We start from the raw sequence: 24,786 nt of genomic DNA, 5'->3' as shown, positions 1-24,786 counted from the left end.
TTCCCTCATCAAAACACATACTGTACTAAAGTCTTGCAATGTCAATTTAAAGAATTCCTTCCCATCTCTGTCTATTACCCACTCGTCATTTTTCTCTGCCTCTCTGCCTCTCTTTCTCTTAAAGTGCTGCGTTAGATTCTTGAAAACTTATGTTACTGTGGTTTATGGCCGAATTTTTAACCTGTCAAAATGACGAACGGCCTTCAAGTTTTCCTGTCAACTTTTTAGAAAATCCTTCAATGATGGAAAATTGTCGGTTAGTCTAACCACTGTAGTCACAGAAATATAAGATAAGTAAATATTCATACAGTCCTGTTTGAATCAGATTTTGTTACAAAATACAGTCTTTAATTTGTTATCATAAATTACATCTCCTCCTCCCGGGTTATCACAAATAAAACAAGAATTTGGGGTTTGCTTCAGGCTTGGTCTTGCAAATCAAGTTAAACTAATCCGGCTAAGGCTGGGCGGGGCTTTAATACGTGTAGGCCTGGATAGGCCCAATTTTACCACTGCTGCATAGCCAATACAGATGGCAAAGATCTCGACAAATTTAAATGGATGACAAAAGAAAGCGAGGGGGAGAAAAAGAGAGCAAAGATGAAAAGCAGAAATACTGTAAAAGGGGGGAAAAAGTACACATGGGAGTGGAACGAAGAAATGAAAGTGGCACCGGAGCGTACGGTTTGAAGCCTGGACACATTCGCACCTCAACTCCTCATTACTGGGTATCGTTTAAAGATGACGTTTTTCTCCGTCTGATATGTTGCCCGGTGGTCTTATAACTCTCCCAAAACTCCCTCCACCCTTACTCTCCATCCCTCCAGCAACATTGGACACACACACACCATATAATCACAACTATGCGCTTTCCCCTGCCGAGGTACAAAGTCAGCCACAAAATGGAAAAAATGGATTCCGTACAAACCTCAGAAATGTTACTGGATCTTCTCGCCCTTTCATTTTCATGTATCGGTGCTTCATTTTTAAATTAAATGCCTCCCCCCGTTAGGCTATAGATATACAATTATGCAAGCAAACCAGCCAACATGCGAGTCTGAGAAGAAACCTAAAATCTCAAATGTTGGTTTGTCTATGTGCCATTATTTTACTGGCGACCAGTCCTGGGTCTACCCTCCTCTTCCGCCAGAGGTAAACTGTATCAGACTTTTCTAGAAACATGATCGGATGGTATACAGTCAAATTCTAGACAAGCGGTGGGCACACCACGGCCTGAGGGCCGTATGCTGAACCAGATTTATAATCCGGCCCGCCAAACAAAAACGGTAAAAATATACTATATAGTATCGCTGTTTACTTCTTGCAGTTTTGCTACTTCGCGGATTTTGACCGTGCATTGTGTTCTGCTTTCAGACTGGCTTAACAGTCGCCACCCCTTCTCTGCCTGTGTCTGCTTGTGTGTCAATAATGTTGCAGTCTAAGTTGTGCAAAATTGTAAAACACCTTAGATAACTCACATTATGTATGTATTGGGAAAAAAAAAGAATCATCAAACGAGCACTGCGATTTTCAATTTTAAAAGAAAAGTGCATTTTCTGGGCTAGTTTTGTTTTTTTGTGAATACTTAATGATACTTACAACAATTCAACCTTAAGGAAACAGCACGCTCTTCTGGGGAGCTTTGTTATTGTTCCATTGCGTGTGTGGCGTGGCGTGCTGCTTGCATACTTTGCCTCGCCTTTATTTGATAGTAGCGTTAAAACTTCTCTCTGATTGTCCAGCTCCATTGAAACCCGAACTATGACAATTCTGGTTGGCCAAACACTCCAACACTCAAATAACAAATAGGGAAAAAATTCACAAACATGGAACTATAAATCCTTGAAAAAAACGCAGTGTCTTTTAATTATATGATCACACTTCGTCACATTGCAATATCGATTAGATTTCAGTTAATCGTGCAGCCCTACAGTACACACAAAACAAAACCTGACCCACAAAAACACAGAAGGCCGAAGAAGATGCTTTCTATCGCCCATAAAGTTGGACTTCACAATATGAAGAAAGCTATGAGCATTTTCACACCACACTTTTGATTTTTAACGTCCAGATGATGGCGGCAAAATATCAATTGAAGTTGTTATTTGTTGTTTGGAATGTATTATTCATGTTAGCATTTCTATGCTACATTTTGTTTCCTAATAATGTCCACATGATGGCAACAAAATATCATCTTAAGTAAAATATTGGTGTCCTGATATCAATTCCACAGCATGTTGCAACATAGCTGAAAGAGTATTTATAAAATGATATATTGACTGTATAGAAGTTCATCCATCCAATATCTGCACCGCTTATCCTCAGTAGGGTCGTGGGGGTGCTGCAGCCCATCCCTGCTGTCTTCAGGCAGTGGGCAGGGGAGACCCGGAACTGGTTGCCAGCCAGTCGCAGGGCACACAGAGACGGCCAACTCACTCAGTTATTCATACGCAAGGACAATTTGGACGGACCGATTAACCTGACATGCATGTTTTTGGAATGTGCAGGCACAGGGAGAACATGCAAACTCCACACGGGGAAGCTGCGGTAGCTGGACTTGAACTCTGAACCTCTGCACCGTGGAGCTGCACGCTAAACACCCAGCCGCCGTGACACTCTTGTACAGAAGTCGTTTGTAAAAAAATAATGAATAAAAATACTTTTTCAAATACAGTACTTTTATTTGGTAAACAAATGCTTGAGCTTGTAAATAGGGTTTGTTTTATGATTTCAACATATCATAGACTATTTCATCAATACATTTTTTTAAAAAATAGTTACGGTTTCACTCTGCGGATCTTGACTATAATACATATTACACGGTAAGACAAATTACTACCAATGAAAAATAGTTGTATTGGTGACAGTTTTGTCTCCAGTATGCCTTTGAGTGTCTTGCAGTTATATTTTTCATGAAGTATCAATGTGTACTTGGGGAGCGCGGCAGCACAGAGTTTAGCGCATGTGCGGCACAGTTCTGACGTCATGAGATCGAACCTTCCTGTGTGGAGTTTGCATGTTCTCTCTGTGGTTGCGTGGGTTTCCTCTGGGCACTCCGGTTTCCTCCCAAATTCCAAAAAGATGCATTTTAGGTTAATTGGCCGATCCAAATTGCCTCTAGGTGGGAATGAGTTGTCTGTCTCCGTGTGCCCAGCAACTGGCTGGCAACCAGTTGAGGGTGTCCCCCACCTACTGCCCGAAGATAGCTGGGATGGGCTCCAGCACCTCCGTGACCCTAATGAGGATAAGCGGTGCAGATAATGAACGAATGAATTAATTAATGAGTACTGCGCTCAAGGCCAAGTTCAATTCATACTGTACATACTGTACATACATACATACATACATACATACATACATACATACATACATAGAGACAGACAGACAGACATACCAACTGACAAATATCAAAGTAACATAGTGCATTGTATTCCATGAGAATAACTTCCTGAAGAAACCTGAAGGCACAATGAGCCATTTGTTACAGTGACTTTTGTTTCCCACAAGGGTTTATTTGAACTTATTGTTTTCAAATAATCAAAAGCCTCCAGCCTAAATCATTTAGTATTATCTAGCATCTCTTGGGAACTTGTTGGAGAAGGGTGGCAGTAACAACAAAAATAATTTGAAGATGTGGATAAAAGTCCCACAGAGCATCACACACATCAAACGTTTTGCTTACGTTACTGCAGACCAGCAGAGAATTTAACCCAGACCCGATAGATTAAAAGCAGTATGCAAAATGGATTGACAATCTCCTAAATGGGATGGGACAAGCTAGTGTGTGCCACATTTTGTGGGTGTGTAACAATTAAACCCCTTCCAAACTAGGAAAAAAAGGTATTTACAGTTATTATTAGATAAATCACTATTTAAATGAGATTTCTTCAAAGTAAGGCTCTGGGTGATATGACCAAAACCCCAAATCTCAATTTTAGACAGTCTGCACAATTACAATCTTAATCGATTTAAACAATAAACCTCACCTGATAGACATATAAATTTAAGAGAGCTTTTTAAGGTTAAAAATATACATCACAAAATTCTTGTTAAAAAAAATAACAGATTAAGATAAATGTGATAGTTCCTGGAAAAATATATATCTCATAGTTTAGAACTAGCATGAATAATTACCACAATTACTCAACATTAACTATTGTTTGGTAATAAATCACTTCACATTCAATCATTAAATTATTCTATTCCTGCCCTTAAGTTTCCTGATTTTAAACTGATAAATGAAAGAATATTATTCAATCTGTATAATTTGCTCTTTTATCTCAAGAGTATTTGAGATTAATAGAAAACTGTGTAAGGCATTCCTTTAATATTGTGAATGTATTCCATAGCCCCATGTATTAAGTGAACTCTGGCAAATTTTCACATTTTTCCTCATCCGGGATATTTTGACGCCGCAAAGAGTTATAGTACAGAGAGAAATGATAAACGCAAACTCCAGCTTACTCGCTAAAAAGCCTCAATAATCAGTTGATTTCGATTTTATTTTCTGTCCTCAAAGTAAAATGCCAAAAGTGTATCCATCTATATACAGTATCTCACAAAAGTGAGTACACCCCTCACATTTCTGCAGAGATTTCATTATAAAGTTTATTAGAACATCACTGAAGAAGTGTAGTATAGTATAGTCACGGACAAGCACAACTTGTAAGAAATCTGTAATGCAAGGACGCAAAAGTCAAAGCTTGAAATGGCAATGGAATACTGAATTTGATGCATCAAAGTTTTTTGATGGTTGACCCTTCTGCAATATTGTGTTGTTGTTGTTTTGAGTGGTTTTACCAAGTCAACCTAGAATCTCTTTTTTTTTAACACGATCACATGATAAAGTTCAGACGAATCAATCATAAGTCATGTTGGTTGTGAATCAAAATCTATTACAATGGTGCAAAAGCTGCCCCAATAGTATCTATTAATGAGTGTAGTGCTAGATTGTTGTGTGTCAGATAACAGGATGCCGGCTGGATAACAACATTGGTGTATCTGTTGCCAAGCTGCTACGTACTTCAGTGCCAAATAATGAATTAAAAAAAGCATTTGTTGCAAAAAATGAGGCCTCGGTTTTAAAGAGACATAGTGTATTATTAAGCACTTGTGACCTTTTTTTTTCATTCAGACAAAAGAATATTGATTTGAATAATTAACAAAAATATGTGAACTATGTGCATTTTTTTTAAAAACTGTTGGGTGAAGAAAGTCTTATTTCTTTTACATAACATTAGGCTGATTTAGGAGCCGGCATGGTTGTCATCCATTTTTACGCTAACAGTATACATTTAAAAAAAAGAAAAAAGAAAAAAAAACGTGGGAGAGGCTGGGAAAAAAAAATAAGAAAAAGTGTGTGGTTTGAATGCTGTAGTTTGTATTCTTCCTTGTGCTCTCAGCACTAGTTTTCACTTGAACTACATAAATCCAGTGGTCAAATATTATACAATACACTTCAAGCACACGTAAATATAAGTCAAGCAGGTCGTAAGTTGGATGTTAAATGTATGTTCATTCAGTTATTCATTTTACATCCAAACATGCATACTGAATGTTTACTGTGTATCGTTTATCTAAGCTTTAAAATAAGAGTAAAGATTATGATGCCTTTCTATATTATTGCATAAAAGAAAAAAAAATAACAAAACGCACGAGAATAGTTTGCCCTTAGCAATTTTCTGCGCTCTTTTACCAGGGCTGGAATGTTTTTCAACTTTTCACTCCCTTTCAGGTATATGTGCGTGTGTGAGAGCGAGTGTGAGTTTATGTGTGGGATGGGAGGTCAAGCAAAGGTGGTACCAGGTGATCACAGGTACAAGGAGAAGGATGACGAGAAAGGGGGAGGCTTTAACTTTAGGCCTACAAGGGAGTAGATGTGTACTTAGTGTGGCTCACAGATAGATGCACTGAAAAATTTTATAGACTTTGTCAGCGAGCGGGTTGTCACAAGTCCCACTCATGCTCCAGGCGGGTTGCAAGATGTTTTAGGGCATGACAAGGCGCTTTCAAAAATTATAGTGTAGTCTCAATCAATCAAAATTACAACCGCGGCATCTACATGGACACAGCTAAGAAAAGGCCATCATTAAAGTAAAATATAATGAACACATGCTGTACACTACCAGTCAAAATATTGGGATCACAGTTGTTGCAAGAAAAGCACAAGAAAGAAACCTTCTTTGTGTTAATTCAGGGGAAACCCTGAACTGGTTGCCAGCCAGTCACAAGGCACAGAGAGACAGACAACTCACTCGCTCAATCACACCTAGGGACAATTTGGACCAGTCAATTAACTCGACATGCATGTTTTTGGATGGTGAAGGAAACCGGTTTGGCCTGAAGAAACCCACGCAAGCAGGAGTAGAACATGCAAACTCCTTACGGGATAGCTGGTAGCTGGATTTGACCAATGACCTCAGACCTGTGCCGCGAACGCGCTAACCATTCAGCCTGCGTGCCACCTTCAGATTAATTCATTATGTAAAATAATCATTTTTTGCAGCTCTACTTCATATTGATTTTTGTCTTTTGTCATGTTGCACATTTCATCTGACTGATATTTGCCACGGCTTGTCGTATTAAATCCTTGTAGGGATTTTGTTTAAAATATTGCTGCCATTTATAAAATGACAACATGGCCAGAAAAAAAGATGCCAAGTCAAATAATATTTATCCAACAATATGAGGGGAAAATTATTTCAACGGCAGTTGATCAAAAATTACCCAGAACTATTACAACTGTTATATATAAACTATAAGGCATGTTTTATCGCCCATTACTTTGTAGAAATCCTTATTTCAAATAATTTGCCAAATATATTTTATGTCTGATCAGTCTTTTATCACAATTCCTGTGCTGGACGACCAGCTAAAAAATATAGTTGCAACAGTGCTTTCAGTGGAAAATTTATTGCAGGACCTAGGATAGAATTGAAAAAAAAAAAACAAATTCTGAGATTCACTTTAGTCAGAGAAAGTGACAAAACCGTATGTTGCCTTTCTGTAAGAGAAAAATGCAACGATGGTTACATGAGCAACAGCTTGCAGTAGTTTAGTAGAACTGATTTAAAACAAATTGCTACCATTGAGGTTTTATTTCTTAATGAGTCCAAATAAATTCCCCCCTCTAGAATGGCATTTTGTCAAGCTGTTGGAGAAATATTGCATTTGAAGACTGGCATGTAAAGAGTGCAAGATAAACAGACTAAACGTTTACCTTCTGTACAATTTCCAACCAATCAAACGCATATCTTGATGTGGTATTTAAAAAAAAAAAAGGGGGGGGGAAAACTACAACATATCCCAAGCTAAGGTGCCCCAACCAACCACCCCACCCTTACTCCCGCCCATCTGGGCAATACATGTCGGTTTCAGCTGGGTTTCCAAAATTTAATTTGAGGCGTGATAAAACAGCACATATCTATAAATTGTGCGCGTGATCGACTTAAGTGAAGGCTTTGGTGCTCTTTCTTCAGTGGAACATGTGCAGCATATCAAACACGCAATCTCCAGGATGTCTGCACAAAAAGGAGGGGTTAAGGGCTCTTGAAATAGAACTTAAGGGCGACGAGCTTGCTAGCGCAATGACAAAAAAGTGTTAATAATTCTGGAAAATTACAATGATGTGATTTGACATGTTGATCCTATCAACCTGGCTTTGATGTCCTAGTAAAAATAGGCATCACACTTAATCAGTGTTTCCCAAAGAATATTGTGAAACCTTGGTGGGGCATGTTCACCCAGGAGAACATTTTGTATTTTTAAATTGAAATGCATCAATCAGGTGCATTTTTAGAGCCAAATCAAGAAGCTATATCAATGTGTTCCCTTGTAAACTATTGGATAACAAATACATTAGTTATGAAAGGCTATAACACAGCAAACCTGCCAAGCCAAGAACATGGTAAACTAGATGGGAGTTTAATGCAAGAAAAAAATCTGCCCATTTGATGTTATTAATATATATTTTAGTTATAAAAATGTATGAGACGCCAAGGGGACTACAGCTGCAACTAATGATAATTTTAAAAATGGATGAATTAATCAATTATTTATTTTATTTATCAATGAATATGATGTTTTCAATGTCGTAATCTGTATTCAAATATTGAAGTTTTAGAAGTATAAATGGCTAAATATTATATGTATAATATATAAAATATCCAAATGTACGCTTTTCCTGCCACCTTATCCAAAGATCATATTACATTTGGACTTATCATACAAAAAAAACTAGGAGAGGGCATTAAATTTCATTTTATGTGTATCAAAATTTGTATCCACAAAAATCTATCAAAGATCGAAAGCCGCTTTTTAAAAAGTTGTCAACAAATTTGTTTGTTGGGTTGAATCCTTGAATATGATACACATTCCCAAAGTGCAAATGACATATTCTATGCTTAATAATCTTCCCCTTGAGTTGAGTTAAACATGTCATCCATATTTTTTCCCTTTTTTTTTTCCTGCATTCCGGTAGCACTTTATGCTCCCTTGAAATTTTTTTACTTTGTAGTGTTTTACTGTTTCATGCCAATTTTGTTTGTAATGATGCAATTTTCATTACAAATATATCTTAAAAATGCACAATATTTTTTGTTGTTGGAAAAAGCAGCTTTGAGCTAAGACCAAAGCTGTACTACGTCCTTAACGTCAAAGAAATTCAATGCACTTATTTGCAATGATTTAAACGTGCTTGGTGGCGCATAAATCACGGGACACAACAAATCAATGGTGAAATTAGTTGCCAAAGCTTTTAAAAATCGATTTTAATTGTTTTTCTAGATTAGTTTCTGTAGCTCTAGAGGGAACCAATTAAAGCCGGCCATAATCATCCTATGTATGGGAAATACTGGTTAATGTTTTACCACGCACAACTCGTGAGCCACCTTGCACTCATGTGTTCACCTTTATGAGCTTTCTGTTTAGACAATGAGATGAATTTTGTTGACCGGGTATCTTGAATTGAAAATTCCACACTAATATTTGGATGTAATGTACGACTGCAACTTTTAAAAATGTCATCAGCGGGCAATTATGGGGAAAACTGCTTTCACATGCTCTAATATCCCGCACTGGCACCGTAAATCTTTCCGAATAACTCTTCCTTGGATTAGATGGCCAGTGTGGCAGCCATGCGGCAGGAATGCACAGGAAGAATTGGGAATGATGAGACGTAATTGAATAAACATGTGAAAAATAGCAGAGGGACTCTATTAAGGGATTCCCCGTCCGGGATGAAATGCTATGGCGCGGCAGCGTGGCGCGACACTTGAGATGGCGCTAAACGGCAAATAAGGAAGCATGAAGATTAGCGCTAACTTGGGCTGCGAGCAAAAGGGTTCAAAACGCTCAAAAAATATCTTGAAGGGACGTGCCAAGGGCGGCATCCTCCGCATTAGCACCATGACAAGTAGCCCAACGTGACACAGATGAACCCGCCAAAGAATTAGACAGAAAAGAAGAACATGACGCATTGTGGCGGACATCCAGTTTTTTGTGTGTGTTTTTTTGTTTTATTTTAGCATGTGGCTGTTTGATAAAAGAAAAGCATGCGCTTTGTTTCACTGCCATCATGTAAATCATAACTCCAGACTAGCATAGAAAGTTTGCTTGTGGCTTTATTGGGTGAAAAAAACAATATGGTCACGACTAACTCGAAGAAAGACAAAAAAAACAGATAATATACCGTATTTTACGCACCTTAAGGTGCAGCGGATTATAAGACAGTTACTGTTTAGTTGCTGTTTATTTGGACAATGGCCTTAATATTATAAGGTCACAGTTAAACAAAAAAAAACAACTAAAGACTAAGTAAAGAAAAAGTCCCGTTAGCTTCCTAACTGTAAAGACACATTTATTACCCTATACGAAAATCTTCATTCAAGTAATCATAACTTACGGACAATTGTTGTCCAAAGCAGCAACAAAGGAGTATATGCGAGGAACCACTTAAGGACATTTGAAGATAACTCTACATTTTTTTCAAAAGCTGGACAATATGCAGGATCACTTATGCATTTCCAATTGTATCTACTTTATTTTGCTGTCTATAAGGCGCAGAGGATTATATGGTGCACTTTCAACAGGGTTCATACTCGTTTTTCATGGCCAAATTCAAGCACTTTTTAATGACTTTCAAAGACAATTTTGCAATTCCCCCATACCACTAAATAAAAAAATCTGGTGTGTATCGTGTATTTTGCAGAGCCACAAATACATCATATGATTTTAAGATCTTGAGTAAATCATGTATATATTTGTGGATCTGAATTACACTTGTGTGCTTATTTTTGAGACAAATGTCTCCCCATATACAGTAGGTGTTGGGTAAAAATTACAGTAATATGGAGCTTACTTTTCAAAGACAATTTTGCAATTCCCCCATACCACTAAATAAAAAAATCTGGTGTGTATCGTGTATTTTGCAGAGCCACAAATACATCATATGATTTTAAGATCTTGAGTAAATCATGTATATATTTGTGGATCTGAATTACACTTGTGTGCTTATTTTTGAGACAAATGTCTCCCCATATACAGTAGGTGTTGGGTAAAAATTACAGTAATATGGAGCTTACTTTTTCAGTTGCAGGAAGTTCTTCCCATTACAATTGAACTGGGAAATATGACCCATGATAAATGTCCATAATTAATGCGTAATCCTTGCACTAACCAACACTTCATCGTGCCCTGTTTAGATGTAGTGTGCGACGCCCGTAGGGTGTCAATGATGCTTCATAGGACAATGCAATACAAACTGATGCCAGCTTCTGTTAATCACGAGGGAAGAAGACATGCAATGGCAAAGCAAAGGCACCAGAAAGCAGTGTCTGCGGCATTTTTAAGCAGACTTGTTGAGAAACATAACAAAAATTTCAAGCATTAAAAAGCACTTCACTCAAATATAGATGCACTTTTCTATCCTTGAAAACACAACATCAAAGTTTTCAAGGATTTTAAATGTCCGTACGAACCCTGTTTCAATTTGCTTGCAAATTTGGGCTTTTCGTGTCATGATTGCCCTATTTGGAACACCTGTGGCAGCTTGATTGACGCCAACAGCCCGGACAAGTTGATTGGTGGCCACACCCTTCTTAAGCCCCGACTTCAGTTCAAACTTTGTCAGATCGTTGCGAGCTGTTGTGTTTCACTCAGTGAGCGTTCCCGTCCGACTTTGTCCCTGTTAAAACCTGTTTCCTGCCTGATTCCCGTTTGTTTGACCTGTTTCCGAACCTGACTACGCCTGTTTTGCCTGCCGCCTGCCGAAGACCACTATTACAAACTTTACATCGCCTCAGATCTCCAGCCGAGGTCAAACGACTTGCCATTCCCGCCTGTCTTCGTCCAACACGGAAGTGTCACTCCCGCCTTGCTCATTCCCGCTCTCCGCCAGTCCTCCGATCAAGCAATAAAGCGAGTCTCACTCTCTTTCAATAAAATCTGAGAAACGCATGCAATTGAGTCCTGTGTTTGTTCTGGTCTGTGACATTTTGGTGCGCCTTATAGGCTGGAAAATACAGTATATATTTTATCACAAGGCCAGGGTTTTAAATATCACTTCCTTGTAAGCCATCATACCAGGCTTGTGCCAAGAAAAATGTATTTTGTTCAAACTAGTGATTCTCATTTTTGTCGATCTCCCGAAATGTATTCTACACATTTAAAAACAAAAGAGGGAATCGCAGCTTCTTGTCAGCTTGTTTATTTTTTATGAACTGCCTTATCCGGATTTGTCACTGCCTTGTTTGTGTTACTTTAGTTCCCGAGGTAGACCATTTTTTGTTTGTTCCATGTTGGATGTAGTTTCAACACCACCAGCTCAATGTTAAGTACGCAACAACACAGCAGTGGTTTACAGCAGTTCCAGTTGTTTTACTATCCCTTTGCATGGAAAACATTTTACGTTTAAAAACTGCACAAGTGCAAATGTTTTCTCAAAAGTCGGGACGATGTGGACTCTTTACAGTCTATATAACTACAGATTCACAGAAAGCAAAGCCAGCAAGCACAGATAATCAGATCTTCAATGTGACAATTTATATCATGGTTTTGTTTTAATTTAAACTTCATTTTAAATTGAAGGTCTAACTGATGCTTACCCCCTTGATTATGCATCCAATTTTTAGTCAACTTGCCATTAGTGAACAATTTATTGAACAGCACCACTGATTGGTGTACTGTTCGGAATGAAACAGTACACAAGGCAGCTATTTTATGTGGTTATACACTTACTGGTTAGTTGTTTTTTGTTGATTCCAACTGTTTATTAACCAGCTTATATTTATTATAAACTACCTTTAGTTTGGCTTATTTAGTGTGACATGATTTTATTATTACTTTTATGTCAGTAACCAATTGTCATGCAATAGTTGTTTTCATAGAGTGCTTTTGAAAGAAACAAAAAAATTTGCAGATGATGAATATTAAAAAAAAATGTTTCGCTAGCAGTCCCTTGTAGAACCCAAAGACAGCCAAAATACAAGATAGTAATTATGTGATATAGCTATTCTTTTTCCGAACAATTTGTTGAATTTTAAAGTAAAGAATGTCAAGTCATACTTTTTATAATTACATTTTTTTTTAATTGTTTTCCATAGTTATAAGTGAAGAAAAAAAACGTTTTTATTTATTTTTTTGACAGAGTCAGTTTTTAATTTCAACAGTTTGTTCAAAGTCCCTTTTCTAAAATGGCATTTTTTCAGAATGCTTTCTACAGACTCAAGGCTCCTGATGTCAATCAAAGTTGGTAGGTTGGGCATGTGCTTGATCCCAAAGAATAATGTTTTTCTGGACATTGGTCATGTCTGTCCTGTAGACATTCTTCATAAAAATGGTATTCTTAAATAAAAAGGCCAATTGGAAAAGTACATTTTCAAATTAATCTAATTATTTCTAATTGAACCTTGGAATGTATAGGACATTACTATGAAAAAATACAATGTTCTAAATTATAAAGAACTATCAAAGAGCTTTTAAATTTTAAATAATAGTAAGTAGAGAATTAAATCTGCTTCCATATTTAAAAATGAATAGACATATGACATATCCATCCATCCATTATCTGCAATGCTTATCCTCAGTAGGGTCACAGGGGGTGCTGGAGCCCATCCCATTCATTTTCGGGCAGTGGGCAGGGGCCACCCTGAACTTGTTGCCAGCCAGTCACAGGGCACACAGAGACAGACAACCCACTTGCTCATTCACACCTAGGGACAATTTGGCCTGGCCAATTAACCTGTATGTATGTTTTATTTGGAATGCAGGAGGTAACCGGAGTGCCCGGGGTAAACCCACGCAAGCACGGGGAGAACATGCAAACTCTGCAAAGGAAAGCTTGTAACTGGATTTGAACTCATGACCTCAGAACTGTGCCACAGACCCATTAACAACTCAGCTGCCGTGCCAGCCCACACATATGACATAATTTCTTGTTATTTAGAAAAAATGTTTTGTTTCAAAATAACGGGTCTTTACTTATTGCATTTTGGCACTTTCAAGTTTCTATGGGTCCATGTGTTTGTCAACATTGACATCCTCCAAATTCCGTTTTGCTTGCATGACAACTTTGAATGTCAATATGATTAACAAGTCTACTGAAATGGTTGCACAAATTATACAAAAATGAACAGATGGCATGCATATATTGATGTTATGGTTTTCCTGTTTTATGTGCGTCCTCAATTCTGGAGTCAGTGAACTAATGGGGAACTTCACATTGGCGGGAATAGTCTAATTGCAATGTTCATTTTACCTCTGAAAAGTGATGGGTCCCGGTGACTCGCATGCTCAAAAATCTATGGGTCCCAACAGAGATCTATGGGTCCCCAAAATTTAGTGTTATCGAGGTTGAAATTGTAAATCGGTCACAAATATACAATAAAAATCTATATATTCATTCAGTTTTAATCATCAAATTTTCTGCATTAAATTATTGTTGGTAATATACCAATTAAAGGGATAACCACAAACCTGTCTTTTTTTCATTTTCTCCTCTTATACTTCCTTTTTTTCTTAACTTCTTTATACTACATCATAATTCGTAATATAATGCATCAAAACAAGTGAGCCGTTTGAGAACCGGCTCTCTTTAATGAGTTGAGTCGAAAAAGTCGGTTCTCTAAAAAAAGACGGACTTTTCACTACTCAACTCGAGATCGGCGTGCAGACGAAAACTCGAACCGCGAGACTGAAACAACATCTGCCGGATCTTCCTGACGAAAAGTTTGGAGTGCGGTAAATCTTTGTTAAAAAAAAAATTTAATTGGATAATAATGACAATTTTGTGTCAAAAAAGTTGCGTCCCGGGGACGCACGTTGATTTGAGACTATGCGTCCTCAGCAAAAATTATGCATCTAGGACGCAGGGACGCGGGCAAACGAGACCACTGTAATTGTCCAATTATCTAATTGAACAAGTTATCAGAAAGATTTGATTTTTGCATTATTAAAACAACAAAACCAAAACAGATAGAATCACAAAGTTCATGCAAGATATAGGCATTGTTTTACTCCAGTTTGACTGATCATCTTTGCGTTCGATCATTAAACCATTGATTTTGAGTGAATTAAGAGAATTTGACACGGTGATTGACTTGTGTGTCTAACCTGCTTGCTAACTGGCTAACGTTTCACATTTTTTAATGAAAGCCACACCATATGTTCTTAGGCTAAATTCAACAAAACCACCAAACATGCTCTCCAGACAAAAGTTAATTATTCAGCACATTAGATTTCAGTGTGACGTTTGATGACTTAATAAAAACTATCAAAAAATAATACCGGAGCCTGGATCTCATATCAACATATATGCCACTAAAAAACTATCTCTCTCTCTTTCTCTCCCTCTCTTTCTCTCTCTCTCTCCCCCTCTCTCTCTCTCTCTCTCTCTCTCTCTCGCTCTCTCTCTCAGTTACTTAAGATTGTTGAGACTCAATTTTACATTTGTCATTTTTGTCGTGAACAATGGTTTCAAAACTAAGTGTGAGCAGAGTTCTTTTGGAAAAATGTCACATAATACTACAACTGAGAATGATATGGATGTATTAGTGGAGTGCAGACCACTCCACTAATGCACCCACACCTACCGCTGAATTTTGTCTTAAAATATAAGGTGAGGCTCTCTCTCTCTCTCTCGAAAGATGGTTCTTGTGGGTCTTATCGGTTCAAAAGGTTCCTGACCCCCAAAAAAAGGATTCCTTAGATAAGTCCCAAAACAGCCAAAACAGGGTCTGTTGGTGTAACACCATGAGTGTAAACTGGGGTGGAAATCTTACCTTTTTACATATATTGGACAGAACTATTGAAAACCTTATTTTCCAGATGTCTCCCTGAAGTATAAGTCGCAGCAGCCAAAAAAAGCATAATTAAAGAACATGTATAAGTTGCACTCGAGTAAAAGTCGCATTTTTTGGGGGAAAGTATTTGATCCAACACCAAAAACATACATGTCATTTTAAAAGGAAATTTAAAAGAGGACAAACGGGCTGAATGTGTTTGTACTGTATACGAACGTTACATGATTGACATGCCTGTTAATTTCAGTAACGACGTAACATATTAAGAGTTATTACTCTAGCATCAATAACATGTTAAACGAACTATCAGCTTCACTTGTAATCACTAAATACAAAGAAATATTCATCCTCGGTGTTACTTTTACGGGTAAAAAACACCTCCAACTGGGTCAATAAGCCGCTTCCTTCTTTCGGTTCAAAAAATGTCCACCTACAGCAGGGCAAGGTTTTAATTATCAAAACAGGCCAAGAGCACCCTCTTGTGGTTTAGTGTGAAAATAACACGTAAAGTGATATACAGTACCGATAGTAATAAACAAAACAAAAAAACAAAAAAACTCAATAATGCGGCACAGTGGTTAGCGGTGTGTGGCACAGTTCTAAGGTCTTGGGAACCTGCTGTGTGGGTTCAAATCCAGCTACCGGACTTACTGTGCGGAGTTTGTATGTTCTCCCTGTGCTTGCGTGGGTTTCCTCCGGGCACTCCGGTTTCCTCCCACATTCCAAAGACATGCATTTTCAGGTGGATTGGCCTGTCCAAATTGTCCCTAGGTGTGAATGAGCGAGCAAGTTGTCTGTCCCTGTGTGCCCTGCGATTGGCTGGCAACCAGTTCAGGGTGTCCCCTGCCCACTGCCCGATGATTGCCTGGGATGGGCTCCGGCACCCCCGCGACCCTACTGAGGATAAGCGGTGCAGCTAATGAGATGAGATGAGATGAGATGAGATATAATAATGTGTCAATAATGCCACATATAGGTCTCACCAGAGTATTAAAAAACTCCACAACAAATGTGCGAGCAGCACATTGTTATAGTGTATCTGCAAAGCTATCCAGAATTTATAAGAATGTCGTTGGATGACGAGCTAGCGAAGCATTTGCCAATGGAAATGCAGAACCTACAGCTTAGTGAGAAACTGGATATTTTATGCCATCTTCTCACGCCCCGTAAATGGTTTTGCCAACTCTGTCAACCGCACGAGTTCTCTACCTCTGTCATCATCTTCGTCTTTTGCTCCATCACACCCCCACTTGCCGCTTGCGACGCCCCCTTCAAAAATCGTCTACGCTTAATAAACCGCGGTGCCAGCGCGCTTCCCTGCCGTCTCGCTGATGCAAACAGCTCAGCGCACCGTTACAATGCAACCACGTACATCTCTCTTGTTCCAAACTTTCCCCCTTTTTTCTTTCTTTTTTTTTGTGGCTAGGGTCCTTTGTGTGTACAGTGCGCTATGCTCACTGTGGCAGCAATGTGCCAGAAAAAGCCACACAAACACACACATATGTACACCGTTGCAAGACACACAGCTGGGCCCCAGCTGCACACAAAGACGGGGGTTTGGAAATCAATGAAGGAGAAAGAAGAAAAGGGGAAAGGAGTTTAAATAAATTGGCACTTGAAAAAAGAAGAAAAAGAAGTAGCAAGGCAGCAAAAGAGAGGATAGAGAAAGCCCTCCTTTAAAAAAAAAAAAAAAAGAAAGACGGATCAGCTCAGCGACACTGCGAGGCTCTTTCGTCGGACAGCATAAAGAAGCTAAATGTGTAACGCAAGCCTTCATCTGTATCAAAGGCTTCGGTGAGGGAGACAGCGGAAAAGATGCGCACATTCTATGGTGGCTAAGGGCCCATCGCCAAGCGGGCAGGCGCCTCATGAGCTCTGTTGCCTTAAACTTGCACTCAAAACTTACAAGAGCACAATGGAGCAAAAGGATAAACCAATACAGTTGATTAACACTAAAGGTGACATTGATGCAAATGGAGTAATTTTGCCACTGGAAAAAGTTCTAAAACAAAGAAAGGAGACTGTTTTTTCTAAAACCAAAGTTGAAATAGTATGAGGATCTTGGTTCTTGGGGAGTACAAAAATCATTTCTAGCTAATGTTTGGGTTATTACAATTTTTCAATAAATAAAATAACAATACAAACTCAAAGTATACAATAAACAAATATTTCAAGAGACAAAAATGTCAGCAGGATGAGAATGATAGTCTTTTATCCCCACAAAATAAGCAATCTAGAATATAAAAAGTGTGGCCAAAATTGCAATCTTATCAGTCATCTTCTTTGAGACAAAAACGAATAATAATATTTTTTAGGAAAGAAGATTAACTTCTTATTAGATTCCAATAATATGTTAAGAAGAAATTCACTGTTGAATTGAAAGATAAAACGGCCTGAGTAGGGTCTCGGGGGTGCTGGAGCTCATCCCAGCTATCTTCGGGCAGGGCACAGGGGATACCCCGAACTGGTTGCCAGGCAGTCGCAGGGCACACAGAGAGATAAACAACTATTGATACGCTCACTCATACCTAGGGAAAATTTGGACCGGCCAATTAACTTGACCTGCATGTTTTTGGAACGCGGGAGGAAACCGGAGTGCCCAGGGAATATCCACACAAGCACGGAGAGAACATGCAAACCCCGCACAGAAAGGTCAGTGGCTGGATTTGAACCCATGACCTTAGAACTGTGTCGCTCGACTCATCTGCCGTGCCGCCCCAATATATATATTTTTTTAATTCAAATCTTTATCTATTTTTATATTTTCTTACAATTATTAGAGTATTTTTATATGTTAGTAAAATGAAAAATAAGCACAAGAAAAATGATATCGTGAAAATTGTTTTTTTTTTTCTGGATTTTCTGTTTCTATTTTTCTACTAAAACAATTGCAATGTATAAATGCAATAGATTAAATACAAAATAAAAATCTTAAAGTGGTGTTTTCAAGAATAAGGACACTTTTGTGAATAACCGAATAAATTCCACTAATAATAAACGATAAAAAATGTTTACATCTTTGCTAAGATAAAAGTAAATTATTGATCAAGAAACGACAAAGGGACAGTGCTATCTGAAAACCCAAAATTTGAATTTCTGTGAGAATTACATCGTACGCTAATGGATTTATTGTTCAATTGAATGTTGAACAATAGGCTTGCTTTTGAGAGAAGTGTAAACAATAAAATAAAGTCAATTCAGTCAGGAAAAACTCATCTTATGTATTCATTGATTTATTCATTTTGGCAGGAGGGGGGCTATCCACAACAAGGAGCAGTGAGTATCATTTAGGTAAAAAGCCTGATTTTCTAAAGGGTATTTTCTCTTTATTGGCCTTGTATCAAAGTTATTTATGCCATTTTTTCTGTCTTAGCCGACAGGGCAATCCACAAATATTCAATCAGTTAAGCCAAAATAACATCTTATTACTTATTTTTTTTCTTTGGTTTCTGAATACAATCAGAAATGTCAGCCAACTAAGTCGTTAGACTGATGACATGCATAAATGATTGTTGTCCATCTCTTTAAATGACAATTTACATGACACTTTCTCTTGCTCGTCATCTTTTATTAGCCACATCAATATTTAAGAGAATTACGCCTTACACGAGCAGACGAAATTCAGAGTGGGGGAGAAATGCTGATTTTCAAAGTGTGTTAAAAAACATTAGGCATGTATAAATACAAATCTTGGGTCTCAGTTTTAGTGATCAACTCAACTGCCTTATAAGCAACCAAAAGCATCTGTGGTAAAGGATCACTTTGTGTGCCACAAGACATTTTTATCATGCTCCACTGGCAATGAACATTTCAAATTTTCAGCTCATTTTAAAAAAAAAAGGTTATCAACACAGTCTTGGTTATTATTTCATTTCAAACAAGCCGCAATGTAGGGAAATCTTGATGATTAGATAAAGAAATAATTGTTTTCCTGCAGGGCTTCAATTGAAGTTTGATACGTATTCAAAATTGCCCGTGAAAGGAAATGTCAAGCATTTATATGGCAAGTTGCAATACTGATATTATAAACAACACAATCTGATGATTATCTCATGTGACTATCACTCTGCTGTTTTCATAAAATGGTACAAAGTGTTCTGAAAGACTGACCTGGAAGTACTTCAGGTCACCTGAGGTTGCCATTGCAACAGCATACACGCTATTCAAATATAATTATCAATTCATTCTTTCTTTGTCCCGCCACTTATCCTCACGAATAACATGAATATATGAATTATGTTTTTAAATGATTAACAATTTCACATTGCTTAAGGCATACAGCCTAAGTAAAGTTTCCAATTTGAAAAAGAACAGTGTGATTGTTAGGTTGACCACAAAAATCTACTCACATTTTTCAGGGCATTTTGGCTTGAATGATACTTCAAAAGAGATTTTATATGCTGGGCCTTCGGATAAAGACAATAAATACGTTTAACATGTTTTGGCATCATATAGCACAAAATGAAATAGTTTGCACAGTGACGTTATGCTGCATAGACAGAAAGCTACTTCAATTTTGTGAGTTGCATATATTTTTCGCAAATCAACACCGTTGCTCGATACCAATGTGCTCTGTTATTTGTATTTATTTATTTATGTGTGACAAAATATCAATTGTATTTTTTAATATTTTATTTGTATTAATGCAACAGGTTTAAATCTCTGCACAAAAAGCAATTTGATGGGTTTTTTTTTAATTCAAAGGTGGTTGGATTGGAAAGCAGAAAGACCAATTTGTTTCAACAACAGCTCAGTTTGCAAGGCCATTTATTTATGTTGTCATTTTACAAAACATTACACTACTTTATAAAAAAAAGATCTATTAAAAGACTGTATCTTAAAATGGAAATAGTCTTTTTCGTCCAATTTATTCACCCACATCTTTAGAAACAATAGTATATTTTCCGTTGTAAATATATTTTGGCCACATCTTTCAGTACCATGTGTAATTACAAATGTATACTTTTTTGATTTTATTTTTTGGGTTATTTTTAAGTATCATTTGAATTAAGTTTTTTTGTCAGTTTCTGGTCTGGGTTTTACACAGATTAGTTCAGATTGAGTCACAAGCATTAGTGGCTAGATTCGCAAAAGCTTGCATTATCAAGGAGCATCGTTAACATTAGCCACCACCATTACTGCCACACAGTAGGTACAAGGGCTACAAATCCATACAAATCAAGTCGACTCAACTCTGCACATTTGTTGATAAAACTTGATAGTAAAAAAATTAAACCCAGTTGGTTCCTTGTTATTAAATGAAAATGTTTTTGTATCATATTTTACATATAGAATTCCAATGGATATACAAATATCTAAATATTGGAGATTTGCGATCTTAATCATTAAGAGGGCGTGACAGCAGCAATGAACACATGACAATGCTATAAAAATCTGTTATACCTTCTCTAATTCTTTCTCTACCTTGACACTCTACCTTATCCAATACTTTCTTTCATTATTACTATTGTTTTAATATTATGTCCGAAAATTAAAGGTATTTTCTGTGCCATTTTACTTAATATTGTCTTGTGAAGTAAGGGAAGAGGGGGAAAAAGGGAAAACAAATTACATTAAAGCTTTTTTGAAAAAGGCAGAAAGTTTATGTTTAGTAAGACTAACCAAGCCCAGGTTACTCAATGTGGACGTTTACCAACCAAAACCACTCACTTGTTATAAGCACACATGGTAAAAAAATAAACATCGAGGTAGTTGATTTTAAACTACGTCATATTCCAACACGCATCCTAAATCATTTTGCACATCTATTCCAGGGGATTCTGTTGCACTAATGTAAAGTATTTATATAGCTAAAATTATTTTTCTACAATTGCACATCTATGTATTCTGTAAATTGTTATATTTTGCAAAGACTGTGCGCATCAAATGTATCGACATTTCATTCTGGATATAATAAGGACTAAAATATATATCTGAATCTGAATTCAAGCTTTGTTGCCAGAGTTGTTAACCATGATTTTGCTTTTAGTATTAACATTTTTATTATTAAGATGTTCAACGTTGAAGGAATATCCCCCCAACGCCGTGTCACTGTCATGTTAGATCGTTACATTGACATCTGGCGACATTATCTCCGTAAACAGCGGATCTTATCATGACTCGTGTACAAGATCTCTGATGGTTTTGATACCAAATAGTTGAAAAGTCCTCATTTCAGACCGCACCAACCGCACCAGCACAAAAAAAACCCCACTAATTTCTACAGGTTGCTTGATACCGCTGAACACAGACAGTTTTACGGTAGGACAGATACAGACGCATAATCGATAGGCGCCTCGAAAAACGTTTAAACCTCACTTCAGGTTTTTCTACTCTCCTCCTCTGGTTTGGATGGCATCCCAGGCATTGCTGTCCCAAGAGTTGTGAGCTGCCAGATTGAAATTATCAAGGATCCTTAACGTGGCCAAGCGCATTCCAAACGCTACACACATTTAAACGTTGGCGTCAACGCAACGTCGCCTGCAAATGACAGCAAAGCCGAATCCCGACCGCAGGGAATACATATAAAACAGGATCTGATGATACGTTAAAGACGTTCTATTAAGTGTATTGGCTCAAAGTTGTTTAATCCCAGTTGCGTGTTAAGTGTGTCCAATTTGTGGGTTTTTTTCTGTCCGATGACAGAATTGACGTGTCTGTGTTGTTGTTGATCTGGGAAACGGAGTGCGTCCGCTCGACAAACTGTTATGTGAGGGTCAAAGGTGGCCTGTCTTTCCAAGAGTATCTCTGCCTGTGTGCATTTGTGTGTCATTGCTTGCACTAAGGTGACACTTGCGAATAAATGAAGGGACACTTCAATAAATTACACCGAAGAACTAAACAGCTGGTGCGTACAAACAAGCACACACCTTAATTCATTTCATTTCAATTTGGTCCTAAATAAACTCTATTTCCTCAGATGCATGGTTTGTTTTACATAGAATTATAGTCAACTGTTAAATGTTTTAGTTGCTTTTCCATTGTTTAATGAAGTTGTATTTTGCCAAACATTTGCTATTGAGACATTTCTGTTGCTGTATAAACTCCTCCAGGGCTAAATGCTACATTCACGCTACACTCATTTATTTTATGGGCTTTGATGAAAGACACTGGAACTAAGTCTCCATTAGCTGGTTGATGACTTAAATATAGAAAGCATTCACAGCAGGCTACATAAGATGGAATGCTAATTATTTCACACTTATTTTCTAATCTAATTAGTTACGCCATTATATTTGTTTTTCACTGCGCGTGACCTTTATAATGGATTTAACCATCCAAAGTATGATGTGCAAATAGCCTCCACATGACTCCTCTAATAGATATCAAGTATGTGTGTGTTTTTGTGTATTTCAATTTTCGAAGTCCCCCTTTTAGTCATGCTCTCAATCATGCCGAAATCATTTGTGATGATCTGTGTATTTTTCTTTTACTTTTACCATTTAAAATGAGAGCTGAACTTAATTCCTACATAATTGCGTGTGTGCAAACTTGAGGAAAAACTTAAAAAATACTTCAGACACACTATTTTGGAAAGAAAGTGTCATTTGTAACGATTTTAAGGACATATTCGACAGAAAAACATTTAGTAAAACGGATAACTGAGTCTCAAATGAAACCTGACGTCAGCTATTAGCTAAACATTAAAGTACCGGTAGCTAGCTATTAGCTCAATGACCACCCTGCCGAGCATCTTTCCGCAAGGTGCGCGCGAAGCCATTGTTATATTTGAAAACTTCATCAGGATTGAACTTCTTAGGGAATCCCTTTTTATTAAAAAGTTCAAAAACAACTCCGTTGCCCACGCGCGAGGGCTCTCATCTCCTCTCATCAACTTTGTTCTCAGCGCTGCCGCTTACCTCGGCTTCTCCTCGGGTTGGCTTGTTTCCTCCTCTTGCCCCGACTTTCCTCAGTCATGGTCGCAGTGAGGGGACTCCGGGCCGGGAGGAGAGTCCCGTGGAAAGCGGCGACGCGCTTCGTCCGGCGTGAGAGCCTCGAGATACGAGAGGGAAAAAGTTGATGAGGAGAAAGAAAGCGAGGGAGCGGGAGGAGAGAATAGGAGAGGGAGGCATCGCATTTACGCCCAGCGGGACACCACTGCTCGTGATGGGACTAGACGTGGGAGGGGTAGCGAGGAGTCGGTTGTTGCGTCATAAGCGCAAGTTGGCACCAAGAGCGGGAGTCACTGAGCTACTAATCGATTAAAAATCATAAAAATAACATTATTTTGAATAATTTTTCAATAGTTACAATTTCCAGGTAGAATAGTCAATACAAAGGCAACAAATATGCATTTGACTATTGCTTTACATTCCTCTTGTGTTTGGGTCACCGCTGAGGGTTGGGTAGGGTTACTTTAACTTGATTACTTTCAATTACTTTTGGATTACTCCAATATCAAATATGCTAATAAAAGACAAAAGAATCTAAATATGAATAAAATTATGACTCACAACACGTGGTAAGCTTTCTCTCCTGGCTTTGATCTCCGGCAAAACTAACATAAAATGCGACAGAAACAAAATGAGAATAATTACAAACAGCTTGCCAACATCATTTTTGCCGTTCCATGTTTTCCGTTACTCCCCAAGCCTGCACAAAATTCAGTAATTTTATTCATATTTAGTTTCTTTTGTCTTTTATTAGCATATTTGGTATTGGAGTCATCCAAAAGTAATTGAAAGTAATCAAGTTAAAGTAACCCTACCCAACCCTGTACCGCATACAAGACTTTTTGATTTCGTCAGGAATTTGTAGTTCAACAAAGTATATTTTTTAAAAATAACTTCATTATGAAACGCTCTTATTAAGAACTGTTAAATTTGTATTGTTATGGAAGCCACTGCATCTTCCCTATGGGGAGTTTGCATGTTTCCTCCGGGCACTCCGGTTTCCAAAAACATGCATGTCAGGATTTCTGTCCGGTTCAAATTGTCCTTAGGTGTGAATGAAATGAAATGAAATGAAATAATCTGCATTTATATAGCGCTTTTCTTCCCAAAGCACTTTACAGTGTGCTTCACATTTCCCAATAACGGCCGTGCAGCCATGTAAGGCGCTAACCTGCTTATTGGGGGTTCAGTGTCTTACCAGAGGACACTTCGACATGTAACACGGAGGACCCGGGAATCGAACCTGCGATCTCTTGATCCCAAGACGAGCGCACTACCTCCTGAGCCACTGCCGCCCCGAGTGAGAGAGTGTTCTGTCTCTGTGTGCCCAGCCACAGAGCCAGTTCAGGTTGTCCCCTGCTTACTGCCTGGAGATAGCTGGGATGGGCTCCGGCACTCCCTTGAGCCTAGTGAGGATTAGCGGCAGAGAAAATGGATGGATGGATATTGTTAGGGTCGGTTTTGACCCCGCTATAAAAACAAGATTTTAAACACTAAGATCCAAAAGTTAAATCACAAGTGGTCTGTCAAAACAGTGACAGCTAGGTCCTGTCCAATTCATAAAAGCTTTAGGGCAGTGGGCAGCAACCAGCTGGCCG

At 38.0% G+C, this 24,786-nt stretch overlaps 1 protein-coding gene across 1 annotated transcript in view; it reads right to left on the bottom strand.

Moving 5' to 3' along the window:
- The window catches only part of LOC148364645 (zinc finger E-box-binding homeobox protein zag-1), a 60,133-nt gene extending 36,920 nt beyond the window's left edge, over positions 1–23,213 (bottom strand). The window contains exon 1 of the mRNA XM_088337236.1: positions 23,156–23,213. Within this exon, the coding sequence (XP_088193362.1) occupies positions 23,156–23,213 (58 nt within the window). The remainder of the gene's footprint in view (positions 1–23,155) is intronic.
- Positions 23,214–24,786: the final 1,573 nt, after the last annotated feature.

The sequence above is a fragment of the Urocampus carinirostris genome, chromosome 6 (assembly GCF_059441175.1).
Source record: "Urocampus carinirostris isolate Australia breed hairy pipefish chromosome 6, RoL_Ucar_1.0, whole genome shotgun sequence".
Lineage (NCBI taxonomy): Eukaryota > Metazoa > Chordata > Actinopteri > Syngnathiformes > Syngnathidae > Urocampus > Urocampus carinirostris.
The sequence above is the reverse complement of the archived record's forward strand: the minus strand, read 5'-3'. Positions and strand labels throughout refer to the sequence as shown.